Source organism: Gopherus flavomarginatus, chromosome 6 (assembly GCF_025201925.1).
Source record: "Gopherus flavomarginatus isolate rGopFla2 chromosome 6, rGopFla2.mat.asm, whole genome shotgun sequence".
Classification (NCBI taxonomy): domain Eukaryota; kingdom Metazoa; phylum Chordata; order Testudines; family Testudinidae; genus Gopherus; species Gopherus flavomarginatus.
The window spans coordinates 107,887,674-107,905,139 of NC_066622.1; the positions used below are offsets into that span (position 1 = coordinate 107,887,674).

Consider the following 17,466-nt stretch of genomic DNA (forward strand, 5'->3'; position numbering starts at 1 on the left):
TGAGACTGAGGTGTTAGCTGGCTTGAGTGGGGATTGTAGTGCTTTTATCCATCAGTTCAATAAGGATTGTCTCTATGGTGCAATTCCACGTTACATGGAATTGCCAGTAGGAATCCTTCCTCTGACAACCCCACCTTCTGTTGACCAAAAGACTGGGAATCTGAAGATCTGTTCTGAACCTCAGATTTCCCTGGTAACCATGCTCAACAGTGCAGCATTATTGATTAGGTGACCTCAGTATATAGGATTGTGAGTAGAGCTGTGGGAATAACTGATTTTTCAGTTTGCTGGCATTTCTGAAAAATCAAAAAAGAAAAATAAAATAACATAAAAAACAAAAAAAATTGGGTCAAAATGAAACAAATATTTCAAAATTTTTGGAGAATTGAAAAGTTAAAAAAACCATTTCAGAGTAAATGAAAAGTTTTATTTTGATTTTGAGCTTTTTGATATTTAATATAAAATTAGACAATTTCTAAACAAAAAGTCATTTCAAATAAAAAAATCAAAATATTTAATTTCAGAAATGTCAAAACAAAACATTTAGATTATTTTCAGAACATTTGTCTTTGGTTTTCTTTTTTGACTAGCTCTAACTATGAAGTGGAACTCAGGCTGATTTTATGACAATTAGTTCTTTGTTCTGCAAGATGTGAGTTTACTGCACCGTAGATTATAAATGCTGTTTCCTTTGTGATATGATATGAGTCAGTATCCTGCATAATTTGTGGCCAATTCCTGTTACAGAACTGTGTGTCAGTTCCTTGCAATATATACTATGGGCTAATTTTTCAGTGCCTTCCATTTTCATCCAATAGAAAGAGCCATCAAATCCCACCACGTGAGTAATGTGGAAACTGACTTAATATTGCCTCACAGACCTTCACAAAGTTTTACTGACAATTATAGTTGTAACTTGCAAATGACAATGTGAGCTTGTAACATTGCTTCACTAAAGGAGTGAAGGTAAGAAAGAGGGCAAGTAAAAAGTCTGTAAATGTCAATCTTTCTAGTGATATCTCTGTATTAAATAACTAAACAATTAGTTCACTTAGAATAGATGTGATAATAAGTAAGGCTAATATATTAGATATTCTTGTGTGGGACACACTTCCCCTTATAAATCTGCGTTTGTTCAGTGAGGTCTGGTCTACACTACGCATTTAAACCGATTTTAGCAGCGTTAAACTGATTTAACCCTGCACCCATCCACACAACGAGGACCTTTATATCGATACAAAGGGCTCTTTAAACCAGTTTCTGTACTCCTCCCCGACGAGAGGAGTAGCGCTGAAATAGGTATTACTATATCGGATTAGGGTTAGTGTGGCCGCAAATTGACGGTATTGGCCTCCGGGTGGTATCCCACAGTGCACCATTGTGACTGCTCTGGACAGCAATCCAAACTTGGATGCACTGGCCAGGTAACCAGGAAAAGCCTCGCGAACTTTTGAATTTCATTTCCTGTTTGCCCAGCGTGGAGCACTGATCAGCACAGGTGACAATGCAGTCCCAAATCCAAAAAGAGCTCCAGCATGGGCCATACGGGAGATACTGGATCTGATCGCTGTATGGGGAGACAAATCTGTTCTATCACAGCTCCGTTACAGAAGACGAAATGAGAAAGCATTTGAAAAAATCTCCAGGCTATGATAGACAGAGGCCACAGCACAGTGCTGTGTGACAAGCGTAACAGAAAGCCAAAGAATCAAATGGATGCTCATGGAGGGAGGGAGGGGGTACTGAGGACTCCAGCTATCCCACAGTCCCCGCAGTCTCCAAAAAGCATTTGCATTCTTGGCTGAGCTCCCAATGCCTGTAGGGTCAAACACATTGTCCAGGGTGTTTCAGGGTATATGTCATCAATTTACATGCCCCCCATGAAAGAAAAGGGGAAAAAATCGTTTCTTGACTTTTTTATATGTCACCCTATGTCTACTGCATGCTGCTGGTAGACGCGGTGCTGCGGCAATGAATAGCAGCATCCTGTCTCCTCCCCTTCCCTCCCCGGTGGCAAACGGTACAGTATGACTGCTATCCATCGTCATCATCAGCCCGTGAGTGCTCCTGGCTGGCCTCAGGTGAGGTCGGCCGGTGGCGCCTGGGTGAAAATAGGAATGACTCCCGGTCATTCCTGGCAGATGGTACAGAACGGCTGGTAGCCGTCCTCATCATAGCAACTGGGGGCTGAGTTCCATCAGCCCCCACCCCCTTCATGTCTAAAGAAAAGATTCTGTACTGCCTGGACTATCATAGCAGCAGGATGCTGGGCTCCTCTCCCCCACACCATTTAATGTCCTGCCTGGACTATCATAGCAGCTGGAGGCTGCCTCCCCCTCATTTTATCTCACTAAAAAGTCAGTGTTTCTTATTCCTGCATTCTTTATTACTTCATCACACAAATGGGGGACACTGCCATGGTAGCCCAGAAAGGTTGGGGGAGAAGGGAATCAACGGGTGGGGTTGTTTCAGGGGCACCCCCCGTGAATGGCATGCAGCTCATCATTTCTGCGGGATCTGACATGGAGCGGCTGTGCTCTCTGGTTCTCTGATACACTAGTTCTCTAGTACACTTGCCCCATATTCTAGGCAGGACTGACTCTATTTTTAGATAAACCATAAAGGAGGGATTGACTCGGGGAGTCATTCCCATTTTTGTCTTTGCACCTCCGGCCGACCTCAGCTAAGGCCAGCCAGGAGCACCCATGACAGCAGCAGACGGTACAGAATGACTGATAACCGTCATCTCATCACCAATTTACAATGGCACAGCAGACGGTACAGAACGACTGGTAACCATCTCTGCTACCTTGCAATGGCAAATGAATGCTGCTGTGTAGCACTGCAGTACCGCCTCTGTCAGCGGCATCCAGTACACATACGGTGACAGTGACAAAAGGCAAAACGGGCTCCATGGTTGCCATGCTATCCAGGGAAAATCCAGGGAAAAAGGGCACGAAATGATTGTCTGCCGTTGCTTTCACGGAAGAAGGAATGAGTGACGACATTTACCCAGAATCACCCACGACACTGTTTTTGCACCATCATACACTGGGATCTCAACCCAGATTTCCAATGGGCGGGGGAGACTGCGGGAACTATGGGATAGCTATGGGATAGCTACCAACAGTGCAACGCTCTGGAAATTGACGCTAGCCTTGGTACATGGACGCACACTGCTGAATTAATGTGCTTAGTGTGGCTGCATGCACTCTACTTTATACAAACTGTTTTACAAAACCGGTTTATGTAAAATCAGAATAATCCCGTAGTGTAGACATACCCTGAGTGTACTATATTTTATGTTGCCAAGCATCAAGAAAGAGACAATGTTTTCCTTCCTCCATACATATTTTTATTTTATTTTCTATATATAAAGAAAAAGTCAAAACACCAAGGATCAAAATGTTAGCTGATGTAGATTTGTTATAATGCGGGAATCCTCTTGGATTCTGTTCTCCCTTCTATGAGTGAAATTCAAACAGACAGGTTTGAAGGGTTTTGTAAGAGCCTCTGCACCACTTAAACCCTGTTGTGCCTCTGAAGGGGAGGACGGCCATGCCAGACATTATCTACCCTGGTTGTGTACCATGGCTTACCCCAGGGGAAATAGGCTGGTTTACACTGAAGTAGAGCCAGTGTCTGGGAGCCTTCACTTAGGGGAATGCAACTATTGCAATTTATATGCTGAAACGGCAGTCAGTGTGTTGATGCATTGCAGCATTGCAAGTTGGAGGTAAGAATTTCATCCACCTAACCCCCTAGAAACCTCTGCATGGAACCTATTTACTCAAAGGAGTGAATTCCCCTTACATGCATGTGTAATTCTCATTGGTATCAATATCTGCGCATATGAAGCTGAGAACTTTTTAAATTTTAACTCTACATTCCTCTGCCTAGACTTTTTTGTTTAAATTGCTGCCATTTTAGAGGAAGCTTATAAATATTAAGCAAAAAGAATCCAAGTATACAAACAAAAGATTAAACATAATCAGTGGTATGTTCCTATGAACAAGATCAATCACATTGGGGCCACTGTCAAGGCTGTTAGTCGGCCCCTTTCATCAACACTAAACTCACATAAAAAAAAAGGACTAAGACACATAAATGATTTAGGGTAAAGGAACTGATCCAGTCTACATGAAATATTTGTTATGTGTAAACTAAATAAATGCAAACAAATTACTGTGCAAGTAAACTAAAACTGTCCAAAGGAATTTCCAGCAACAAAAACTATATCTGGGCCAAAATAGTTTGATCACATTAAGCTTTAAAAAAACAGTCTTTTATGAAAGAAAATGGAAAGATTCTATTATTATTTTACTTAATATTCTAATCCTTTAATAGAAGCAAACAATCACATTTTATTTTTATTTGCAGATGAAAAAAAGAAAACAAAGAAAATTGATAGTGAACTCAACCCTGTTTGGAACGAGGTGACTTCTTCTCATAAAACGTTTGTTTTTAGTATACGGTACAGTGCGTTATGGCTATAAAATTAGTATATTAGTCACTGCAGTTATGAATTTGCAATACAGATAGGGGTTAAAGTAAAATACTTTCCTATAAAGTGACAGTTAATATGTTTTAAAGCTGAGTGAACAAATACAAAGTGGGATGGGTGATCCAGTGGATATAGTTTACCCGGACTTTCAGAAAGCCTCTCACCAAAGGCTTATAAGCAAAGTAAAAAGTCATGAGATAGGAGGGAAGGTCTTCTCATGGATCAGTAACTGGTTAAAAGCTAGGAAACAAATGGTAGGAATAAATGCTTAGTTTTCACAGCAAAGAGAGGTAAATAGTAGGGTCCCCCAATGATCTACATTGGAACCTGTGCTGTTCAATGTAGTCATAAATGATCTGGGAAAAGGGGTGACAGTAAAATGACAACATATGCAGATGATGCAAAATTACTGAAGTTAGTTAAATCTAAAGCAGACTGTGAAGTTACAAAGATATCTCACAAAACTGGGTGACTGGGCAACCAAATGGCGGATGAAATTCAGTGTTGATCATTGCAAAATAATGCACATTGGAAAACATAATCCCAACTATACATAGAAAATGGTGGGGTCTAAATTAGCTGTTACCACGTAAGAAAGAGATCTTGGAGTCATCATCGATAGTTGTCTGAAACCATCTGCTCAATGTGCAGCAGCAGTCAAAAAAGCGAACAGAATGTTGGGAACCATTTGGAAAAGGATAGATAAGAAGACAGAAAATATCATTATGTCATTATTTAAATATATGGTACGTCGACACCTTGAATACTACATGCTGTTCTCGTGGCCCTATTAAAAAAAATGATAAATATAAATATAAAGTGGAAAAGGTACAGAGAAGGGCAATGAAAATGATTAGGGGTATGGAACAGCTTCCATATGAGGAGAGATTAATAATAGTGAGACTACTGAGTTTAGAAAGTGACAACAAAGGGGGGCTATGATAGAGGTCTATAAAATCATGAATGGTGTTGAGAAAGTGAATATGGGAGTGTTATTTACCCCTTCACATAACACAAGAACCAGGGATCCCTCAAGGAAATTAGTAAGTAGGAAGTTACATAAGGAAGTGTTTCATCACACACCACTCAGTCAACCTGTGGAACTTGTTGCCAGCAGATCTTGTGAAGGAGAAAAGTATGAGTAGGTTCAAAAACCAATTATATAAGAATAGGTCCATCAATGGTTATCAGCCAAGATGGTCATGGATGCAACCTCATACTCTGGATGTCCCTAACCAGTCACTGTCAAAAGATAGGATACCGGGCCAGACGGATCATTGGTCTGACCCGGTTTGGCCATTCTTATGTTTTTATGAGCTGTGACAATTGTATCTCATCTCATTTTAAGTAAATGTAGATGGATTTCTGGTTTGTTTGGGGCCTGCTTCTCCTGTCATTGAAGTCAAAGGAAGTTTTGACATTGTTATTAATAGTGGCATGATTGGGTCCCTGATATGAGCACTGCCACTTTGATAATTAACTGTACACCAAAAGTAATGAAAAATGGTAATGCAAGTTAGGGCTAGGTGTCTAGAGGGATGCCACAAAGGTCTGTGTTAGTTTTAGCTATATTTAGCATTCTCTTTAATGAGCTAGAAGAGAGGTTAAAATGCATACTCGTGAAAGTCATGGGTCATCAGATCTACAAATAAGAGAAGGGTGTAGAAACACAAAGGCCTGAAATCATTGACAACCCATTTCCCCCCATGACTGAACTTGGAATAGGCCCAGGTCTAATGAAGGCAAATGTTATTTATATTAATACAAGGGACGAGAACTAGAAGTACTGTAATGGGGCACTATTAAGAAACTCTCCTTTTTAATTGCAATGTACCAATAACAAGTCAAAATGTACTACAGACATGTTCTGAGGTTTTTCACTTCATTTTCCAGATATGCGATGTAAGATCAGTCAGGTTTAACTGTGTTACTAAATGTAATGTTCATTCAGGAAAAGTTGTATTGTTTGCCTTCATATTATTAAGGTACTTTGCATTTCAGCTGTATTGATCAATGGTTTTTCTCCAATTCTTTTTGTACAGATTCTTGAATTTGATTTGAAAGGGATAGCACTCGATGTTTCATCATCCCTGACCATTATTGTGAAAGATTTTGAAACAATTGGACAAAACAAGTATGTACTTTTTTCATTGTTAAATTCATCTAATTTTCAATGTAATTCAAAAGGCTAAACAAAAATTATGAATCTGATATTTCACTAATCAAATCATTGCTATTAGATTGGTTGGTTGATTGAATTGGCTGACATTTTATTGTGCTCTAACGATTCTCTATGTTTTAGGCCTGTGGTCTTCTCTTTACTCACTGTGGTCTCCTCCCTCACCAGGGTTTCTGTTTTGTTGCTCTGGAGGGAGACTTCGGCCTTCTCCGTACACTTGACCATATGCACAAAGTTATTTCCTCCTTTTTCTTCCCCCTTTTAAGAGGCCAGAGATTGAGCTTTAGCCATACAATTGATATTCATGGGTTTGGATCAAATGCTTCAGACAAAAACTCTTCCAGGCAGCAGTCAGAAAACCAATTCTAGTTAGTTTCAACAAAGTCAATGTTCATTGGTAATTTTACAGAATAAATGACACATAGTTAAACCCATTCTTGCCTGGATGAATATTGCAGGAAGCATTGATAGATTGACATTAAACTAAAAATTATAGACTATTGAATGATGGTTTTATAGAAAGTATATCTGGTCTCGTCCTCAGTGGAAGATCTGACAGAACAAGTGTGTCTGTGTTTTTTTTCTTATTGTTAATGATATTGAAGAAATAGTCATGTTGTATAAAGGGAAAAGACATAACTAAAAGATCGGGGGTAATGCAGTGTTCTTTGTTTTTAGTGCTGGAAGTTTTGTATCCAAGAGTTTTTATGTTTTATGCTTACATTTTCATAAAATGTCAATTAATAGAATGAGAGAGACAATATTTCAAACAACTAATAGAATAACTATCAAGCATAAACTCATCAGAAGCATTCAGTTCCTTGAATTGTTTAAAAAGGCAAACTGTGTATTATTAAAAAAATAAATGTTTGAAAGCTAAAATTAAATAGAATATGTAAGGTCCTGTAAATTAAGCTGGTCAGTATAACTAAAACAAGTAAAATGCTACTGCGTAGACCACTTACTGAAATAGCCAGAGAATCATTTTTTCTTAGGGAATTGCGTAGTTCCTGGAATACAGAACTTTCATGTTTGGGATATATGCTTATAAACCGTTTCCTAGACATGTAACAAAGATTTGCAACATTGCAAAATGCATTTTGTATAAAACTATACACTATGCATGGAAAGGTTTCACTGCAATTAAATCATGGCCTACTTATGTACAGTATGTAGATAACACTGCAGTATAGATTTTCAGTATTTTGTCATAATTATTATGTGTATTGCCATAGGCCTGTTAGCCCTAGTTGTGGACCAGGACCCCATTGTGCTAGGCACTGTACAAACACAGAACATGTTTTTCATGGTTCTGAATGGCCTCATAGGGCAATTAGCACAAGCAATGCTAGAGGCAAAATACAGATGTTTTGTTTTTGTATGATTAAAGCTTTAATTTGTCCTTAATATCAGAACTGAAGGTGTGCAGGAGCCTGAAAACAATGTGCATAGACACACCCCATAAGAGGATGATGTTTAACTTACAGACAGTGAAAGTATTAATTACTGTTTAGTAACCTCTCAGAGTGTACTAATTATTTTGTGATTCATCATTTAGGGACAATCCCACTCCCTGCAGCTAACAAGAAGAAATGTTTCTTTGAGGAATGAGTTGGAAAGATATTAGTTGTGCATATTTTTTTTCTTGTTTTATGTATGGAGTAAGGAATCATGTTCATTTTGGGTGCAATCCTGCTCCCACTAAACTCTGTGGTAAAACTTCCATTGACTTCACTGAGGCCAGCGTTTCACCCTCTATAACAATAAAAAGAGGAATCTTCATAACTATGTGATATTTCTAGTCCTCTGCATTCACCAATACGCTAGTCATATATTTCTCATTTCTAATATGCCAAATACTGCATACACCATAAATTCACTAGGGTAAGAAAATATATGGTATATGTTTTTATTTGAAGCATCTTAATGCATGTTTTCTCAACCTATGAGGCAAATCTTATCCCATGCACAAACTCTAAATAAATAGGCTTTGTGCAGAGGTGGTCTGTAGTTGTTATGTATGGGAGGTAGTGGAGAATCCAAAACCTTCCTTCAAATGTTTGCTTCATGGCCCCTGCTGCAGCCTCAGGGCTGCAGTTGCCTCTATAGCTGCTGCATCTCTATGTTACATGACAGGTTTAACCAGTGGATCCATATAGCATAGATCCACTGACCATGTCTCTGCACTCTCCCTGAGCCACTCAGTGCTCCCTATGCCAGGGCAGATGGGATCCCTGCAGAGCATAATTGTACCACCTGTGCAGGCTGTCCAGTGCTTTCACATCTGCATTGCATAGTAGAACCGCTCAGTTCCCATGGTGTTCAGGACCTTCTGCTGGCTACTACTTGGGCCAAATGATTTGTTTCTAAACATGTATTTATATACATTTGAGTAAACTGTCAAAGGAAAGGGCCAAGTTTACTAATTGACCTACTGAAAACCATAACATCCTTCAAAAGCTTAAAAAAAAAATCCAACCACAAAAAACACCAGAACGACTTGCCCAAAATGGGGAGCCATCTCCCCACCTCTTTCTATAAAGTGATAGAATGTTAACTAAGATCCATGCCACAATTGTTGCTCTTTCCTCTCCAGCATGGCTGACATTGTGAAGCTGTAACAAGCTGTGTCATAGCTCTATTGATTGCTGGTATGCTGTGGGAGGAGGCATAAAGCAAACATGTCTGCAACATCCCCATAGTGCGGATGCCCAGCAGTGGTATCACATGTATGTAGCACACATCTTTCTCTCTTTTAATAGCAGTGCTGAGTGATACTATCAAAAGATGTCTGTGATTGACAGATCCTATTTTTATCTTGTAATTTTCAGTTCAAGTATCGAGCTCTTATGATACTGAATAATGTGTAAATTCTGCATTTATTGGTACAGTAGTAGTTTCATTTTCACAGTGAACCTTTGTTTGCTTCTTTTTCCTCCTCTGATAGCCAAGTGACTCTCCTGCCTTTGGTGATACTCCATAAATCCCATCATTGAGTCACTGGTAGGCCATTTGGTGTAATCAAATCTCATATCTTCTAGAGGTTCACCACAGTCCGAGGGGCTCAGAATGCACTGCATGCCTCTGGTCTCAAGGAAGCCCCTGAAATCATGCTATCTGAAGAAACAAATTGACACAGAAAAGTCTGCCAGCCTTTCTGAGTTCTTGAGATGCATTTTGCATGACATCATCAAAAGATGGGAGAATTCTTATCTGAATCTTTGAACAGGGTCAGCTCAATATCTGCGCTAAGATTCCAGTTGATTCTTATTTTTTCCAAACTAGATAATCTATCCTTAATCCGAAATCATATTTGCAGACATCAGCCGTGTCCGTTTGTATTTCTCAAAGAAATGATCAAGGGCTAATCATTACAAATATTGACATTTTTGTTTATGGATAGGAGTTAGCTCACACTTATGTATTCTATGTACACATAAAAACTGAACAAAGATGACCCCCTGGGAAAGTGACGTACTATATATGGAGCTACGCAAAGCATATTCATGCAAAGTAAATAGGAGGATGGTGAAATAACTATTTCACAATCACTAACTGTTTAAGGGTCATGAACTAATGCTCATTTGATGTGTGAACTTATTTCCCATTAATTTAAAAATAGCCACCATCATTTCCAAAGGAAAAAAGAACAAAACAGTAGGATTTAGAACAAAAGTCACTTGGGATTCACACCAAAGTCATTCTCGTCTTTCACAGCTTCTATTCTTTTAGCACCCTTTTGTATTAAATTTTCAATCTTTTATGCAAATAGGTACACTTCTTTTTAAAAATGTTCACACCCAATCAATAATATGGAACAAATTCATTCCCAAGGTTACTATAAATTGCATGTGGGCTTTCATGTTTATTGTCTCTCAATGATTCCAGACAAAATCCATTCAATTTACAAATAATGAGTTTTTTTTTAAATTGCCAGGCTTGCAAGCTCAAGCCAGAATCTGAAAGCCACACTGTGTTCTTTCTGTCTCACGCATTATTGACTTAACTGAAATGTATTACAGGTGTAGTTAAAGTGGACAGCTTGAGGTAAAAAATCTGCAGTTGGAATATAAGCATTCTGTTGAAACATAATATTATTATTTATTTGTATTACAGTAGCACTTCAGAGCCCCATTCATGGACCAGGACCCCACTGTGCTAGGTGCTGTACAAACACAGAATAAAAAGATGGTCCTGTCCCGAAGAGTTACTAAGTAGATGACAGAGTTCACTCTCTGATAGGTAAACTGGCTGTATAACCTGAAAAAAGAGCACAGTTAAGAGGTCTTTCAAAACATAGTTACATAAGTGTAGTTCTTCAGTGTTTTAAAGAAATCCAGTGCCTCTCATTCAGCAGCAACAGAACAGGAGTAGTGAAATGCACGGTTTGTTTTTTTTCTTGAAATGCTCCACTACTATATAACTAGACCTGCCTTTTGCAGGCAGTTATTCATGCTCACTCACAGTAAGGAACAGCTGAGGTGTAGGTTTTTTTTCCCCTTTGTAAGGTGTTAGTGGTATATTACTAAAATGATGGAGACTTCCTCTCCCCCACACCCAAAAAAAGTCCCATTGACATCAGTGGAATGAGGAATTGACCCTATATGCATAAATAACAAGGGACTATTTATAAATTCTCAGTGGGTTTGCAGCAGTGGCACATTACACAATTCTGTTCATTCCACCCTAATTCCTGTTTCTTTTTAAAATCTCTTTGTGAATCAGGCCAAATTTTTTTAAATTTGTGAATGATTTTGTTTTTCCATAAGGTGAGTAGCCAAAAGGATGCATAAAATCCTCCTGGCATGTTTCTTCCAGTGCACTTCAGTCCTGAACTGCAACATTGCAAAATTCCCCAAAGAGGGAGGAGACTGCAGAACAGGCTGCTTTAGGCTACTACACATGGCAGTGTTGGGATATGTGCAAACACAGTACAGTGCCTAGCACTGGCCTCTAGGCACTACTGTAATACAAACAAATAACCACAATGGAGAATAGGAGATCATCACATTCACTTTACTCGTGAAACTTGTCATGATTTGGATTCAAGCCTCCAGAGGTGAAAGCCATTTGCACATACCCATTGTAGGCCATATCCTGTTCACCTTAGCCTCAGGAGGACTTTGAAATGAATGTGACTAGTCCAAATGAGTAAGGCAAACGGAACTTGGCCCTGTGCCAGTACTGAGTCTAAGGGCTCTCATTGTTATTCACTTTTTATTTTGCTGTCTGAGGGGAAGTTTTTAGGCTTAAGTTTGAGTATGGGGGAGTTTCCTCCTACAGGCCTCATTTATCTTGTGCTGGAGTGAGGTGGGGGCAATAATTTATATCACCTGTTTTCAGGGTACAGCTTACTCCCTATCTGTCATGCAGCCGGCTCTGCTGACTGTCACACAAGGTAGAATGGAACCATAGGTCTCACCTATCCCGCCTCGCCATCCTTCCCTGCCCAGTCACTCACAGGGAGTGTATCAGGCACATAACTCTAGCCCTGCTCCCCCATCCCTGGAGCAAAGATCTGGGCAGATGCTATAGAACAAGGGCACAGTCTCCTAAAAACGTATACAGTAATGCATTTACTGTAGGTCAGTATTACACAGTGCAGGAGAACCAGTCCAGTAGAATTTCCCTTGCTTTTACACGCTGCCAAAACACTACTCATTGCTGTGGTATGTTTCTGCAATTAGGCTAATGTGAACATTATGCATATTTTTCTATTTCCTTTTGAACCAGAATTTATTGCTACTTGCAGAAATTTTACTGTAAGAGCAGACTAATATTAAATGAATGTTCGTCATGACACAAAGCCTGACCCACTGGAAAAGTAATTACATTAAAAAAGCCCAAATGACACTGTTATAATGTCCACATAGATCACTCCAGGGACAGACAAAGAAAGCTTTCACATGCCAAAGTGCAGAGCTGACTTTTCCCATATAAAAATGTCTGAGAAGAGAACACATCTGTTTGCCATTATGTTGTTAGTCTAGTCAATGTTTAAAATTGTTCATTCCACTAGGAAAATGAATCTATACAGTGTAAGGAAAATGTAATAGTTAGGATCACTGTCAGTAACTGAAGTACAAAGGGTAGATTACAAAATTACAAATACCACAATCTCTACAGGAAGTTACATTGTGGTCTGATTAAGTGAAGTGATTTTATTCCATGTGTAGGAGGGCAAGTCACTAGTTGTACACATTTTTCCAAACTGAGTAATTGGTAACCTGGCAACACAGAGGAAAATAGGCTGGGCACACCCTTCTGTTTGGTGAAGAATGTAGTCCCAAATCTACAGCAGGGAAGGTTAACTGCAGCTCACTGTTGAGACACTGTTAGATTTGTAATTATAACTGTTTAATCAATTCTTAACCTGGCACCAAAAATATTTAGACCCTCCTCTTGCAATTGGATCCATGTGGGTAGAACTCTGTTCCTGACAGTGGGGTGGCATGCATGTAGGAGTCTGTCTTCATAGATCTGAGGTTTGGAGCCTTACATATTAAAGCCTATTCTGATTTCCCCTGAAGATTTCACCTTTGTAGATGATGATGTGCATGACATTTTTCTTTTCAAATCTATGCACCTGCAAAAAGCAGTATCAAATAATTAATGAAGATTAAAATAAGTACTACTTCTGTTTGAACAAATATATTTAGGTGCAACAGTATGTATTAGAAGATTGGGCTTGAAGGTCTAGGATGGACTTTACCATGTAACAGATATAGCCAGCAAGAACGTTTGGATATAAGCCATTATAATATACGCAGGAGGAGCAAGGATGATGGTGACGAATCAGTGTGCTTCCACTGAAATCAGTGGTCCTACCTTTGCTCCTTTATGGGGATATGGGGCCAGTCACATCTGTGCCATAATTAATTACTTGCTTCCCAGCCTGAAGAGGTGGGACTATGGAGGGGCAGGAGATAGATTAATGGACACCTGGGCCTTATAAAAGGACTAAGAGCGAACCCTATCAGGAGTTGGAACCCCAGGTGACCAGTGAGTAGTTTGCCCTGAACCAGGGCATGTAAGGAAAAGGGTATTCCAGAGGTAAACAACATGGGAGCTGGGAAGTATATGAGGCACAGAACCCAGAAAGGACAAGGAGCAGGGCCCAAAGAGTGGGCTGAAGGGAAGACCCAAAGGGAAAAGGGACCGTTTTGTGTGATGGGCACTTTTTAGTTTGGAATCTTGGTACCCTGGAAGGGATTATGTTTGTTGTGACTTGGCTAGAGGGCTAAGCCATAGCTCCAGCATAGAGGTGTGTGTGGAGAGCTGAGTAGGCTCACCTCGGGGAGGGAAACTGAGGAAAGGAGTGCTGGCAGAACTACGCTTGGCCAACAGGGGATGCTATGGAGCAGCTACACCTTTATGATGTACCTCAGTTTACACTGGCTGAGATCTCAAGAATGCTATATAGAAAGATAACTTCATACTACAACAGAGAGAAACATCAACTTCTTAGTTAGTGCTGTGAGTTAGGATTTCCTGTTACTAGCACCAATGGATTAATTAGCTATGCCAAAAGTACAATGCTATGTTTAATGCTTACTTACCTGTAGTTTATAGAGTCTACTTTTTTGAAATCGGGCAAACACTATAGGCCTAGCACTGATGTATATACTCTTGAAATTGTGTATTTATCTTTTGAAATCAGCTACTGTACATGAGATCCAATTTCGACCTCAAAAGCTAAATCTGATTATACAAAAAAGTGCTTTTACTGCTCAAATTGTACTCCTGGAGGTTTCCTACTGTGCTGCTTGAAACTTATAGCATATTCAAATGAGGGCACCATGATAATTTTGTTTAGTCAGGGTAGGTGGGTATGAGGAAATGAAGCTTAATTTGGAAAATTTCAAAATCATCATGATTCTTGAACATGTGTCACAGGATGCAAGGGTGTGGTTGATGAGACTCATCCAGATAATATGCGAGTCCAATCTTCTTATTGGTTTTGTAAATTCTCTCTGAAGTATGTACACATTTATGCATATTGAATGATTCAGGTAACCTATCATTTAAAAAAATCACTGCCATATTAAACCAAACTAGCAAAAGTTATGAAACTCTTCAACAAGTAAACAAAAATAAATACTGGGAAAGCCTCTGTTTCTCCCTAGAATCAGAGTTAGCTTTACCATTTGTAGACAGGCCTGTTTAAATGATTGCCCCACTTGCAGAAGTGAAACTTGGCTACTTGTTCTTTTCAACCCCAGTGATTGGTTTACATCTGTTAATACTGATGTTTATGTTTCTAGGACTTTCTTAATGAGGAAAGAGCTAGCAACTATGTAAGAAAGAGAGAAGATAGATTAAATTCTTCGATAGATTTCTAGCTCCCTCAAATTAGATGGCTCCACAGCTTTGGGAATCATAGACCAAAGGGCAAATCCTCTTCTTCTATTTTTGTTTCCAACTTTGTCCAACTGTTTCAGTGATTGTCTTCAGGATAACTGATTTTCACATAGAAAAGGTGGCTTGCATCTCTTTAGAGTTCTTGTTTAGTGAAAGCAAACCTAATCTAACCATCCCCACGTGAAACACAGATTGGCCAAGTACACTAGTGGGTGGTAATCAACTTTTCTCCTCAGTGTGAAATGTCAAGTAAATGTGGTCCTCATGTTGCACAACTTGGGGGACACTGAACCCAAAGAGAAACAATTTTTGTCTATTTCTGTGGGAAATCATCTATTACTGTCTCCTAGGCTCGGCCCACACTAATATTTGAAGCCATGATTGACAGCACTTATGATCAACAACCATTACCAAATTTTGGCAATACAAATTTTAGCATAATTTGGCCCTTTCTCCTTAGTGGCCAAAGGATGGTTGAAGGGACAGGTGGCAACCAGGAATACAATAAAGCTCCTAGTACAAAATATTCTGTGCAATCATTAAATATCTCATTGTAGTTTTTCCTAATCTTACTTTACCCAGAAGTGAAAGTTAACATAGTTTACCAGAAGACGGATGCTTTAAATTTCTTACTTTGTTGTGTATGCCTAAAAGAAAGACAAGTAAAAGAGTAAGAAATTTCTGATTACAGTAACAGTGAACCAGAAGGCATTCAGCAATTTACTTGTTGAGCAGTACTGTATGTCCATTGGTACTTACCATTAACTATGGTGATAGATATTGCCCTGCTACATGTTTCACTTTGGCCCCTCAGCTATTGTTTAATATGTGTGCTGTTCTCTATCAGGTACAACTAAGAATACCGCATGCTTACTCCTAAACATATTATATAGATACCTTCTTCTAGTCTCCCTCTCAAGCACACTCCAAAATAGCCTGATGAAGAAATCTATTCCACTGAGATTTCAGTCCAGATTTGCAGCCCTCTGAAGTTTAAGTAGCGTAGTTCAGATAAAATCTAGATTAGTATTTGAACTTTTGGGTGTTTGTATAAACCGACCCTCTAATTCTTTGAGGTTTGCCCATCATTTGTTGTTAAATAATACTGCAATATGACAATTAAATAGGAACATTAACATAATGCATGTCCCAAACATCTCTGTTTGAATTTTTATCATAGATTAAATACTCTTATGATTACAAAACAGCAGAAATGGGTTCAAGCCCGTTTGGATCTGAATTTCAAACACCATCCTGTTCAGGAGTGTATGTAGTCAGGGATTTGGCTGGAGCACCTCTCTGCACAACAGAATCATTTTGATGTGAACAATTTGGACATATTTCCATTGACTTCAGAGGGCACTGGATTAGGCCAATAGGGGAAGATTCTCTCATTTACCAAGATCTGCTTGACACAGGAAAGGGAGGCATGCTACTCAGAAAAATGGTACAGCTCTCCGATTCTTTACCATGTGTAGCTTCAACCCTGGTCCTGGGGCAGGTTAGAACACCCCTAGGTTGCCCCTGTATTAGCTTCCACACCCCATCCCTGGTGTAAGGGGTATGTGAGGTATTGCTGCTGCACTCTGGTAATTGTCAGCTGTCAGACAGTCTCTTGGGGACCACTGCAAACTGGTATGTGGGCCATCTGCCAGTGAAGAATCCCTATGTGCAGACACCCTGACACACTCCTTATGCCAAGGATGGGAGGCGGAACCAAGTAAGCTAGCTTTATGCCAGCTGAAAGCTCTGCTGGGGAAATTTTCTGCTGGACAGCATCTGGTTCCTTTGTGCCATTGAGTGCTGCTTAGGGATCAGACTGGGGAGAGAATCTGGCCCATAAATGATATTTCATAATGTAATTTAGATGTATACACCCTGCCCATGTCATGCACCCTATCCATTTTGTTGTTGTTTAACTAGAATTGCCTTTAACATCCATCAAGCAATATCGTAGTACATCATCTCCTTCCCTTTAAATCCTTTCTATAACCCAAGAAAGATATTTAAAGTTAATTGTTACATTTTAATTATAGATGAATGTAGTATGTTTTGCTACAACAAATTATTGTACCTTCAAGGCCTTTCTGAGAGTATTGTCCTGACTGCAATTTAGATTACATGCATTTTGTAGTGTTTATGGAGAATCCATTCTATGATGTGTGCTGGTCTTTTACAGTACTGAGTATAGCAGCTGGGTCACATGAGTTCATTCCAGGTTTTGGTTTGGACTAGAGAGAGTTTAGTTAGCTACAACCAGAGCAGGAAACCATCAACTTGAGCTCCACCCTGAGTAAAGATACATAACAAACTTCACCACCTGTGGGTCTATGCTGCTGTAAATTACTCAGTTTGGGCATTTCTTCAGCCACAGAAATATTTCAAAACACTATATGTGAGGTGCTAGCTGGAATCCCTGAAG

At 39.4% G+C, this 17,466-nt stretch overlaps 1 protein-coding gene across 3 annotated transcripts in view; it reads left to right on the top strand.

Annotated features, from left to right (window-relative positions):
• Window positions 1-17,466, top strand: part of MYOF (myoferlin) — a 118,990-nt gene that overhangs the window by 12,174 nt on the left and 89,350 nt on the right. For all 3 annotated transcript variants that reach the window (XM_050959266.1, XM_050959267.1, XM_050959268.1), the window contains exons 2-3: window positions 4,381-4,436; window positions 6,547-6,638. In XM_050959266.1, coding sequence (XP_050815223.1) covers window positions 4,381-4,436; window positions 6,547-6,638 — 148 coding nt within the window. The remainder of the gene's footprint in view (window positions 1-4,380; window positions 4,437-6,546; window positions 6,639-17,466) is intronic.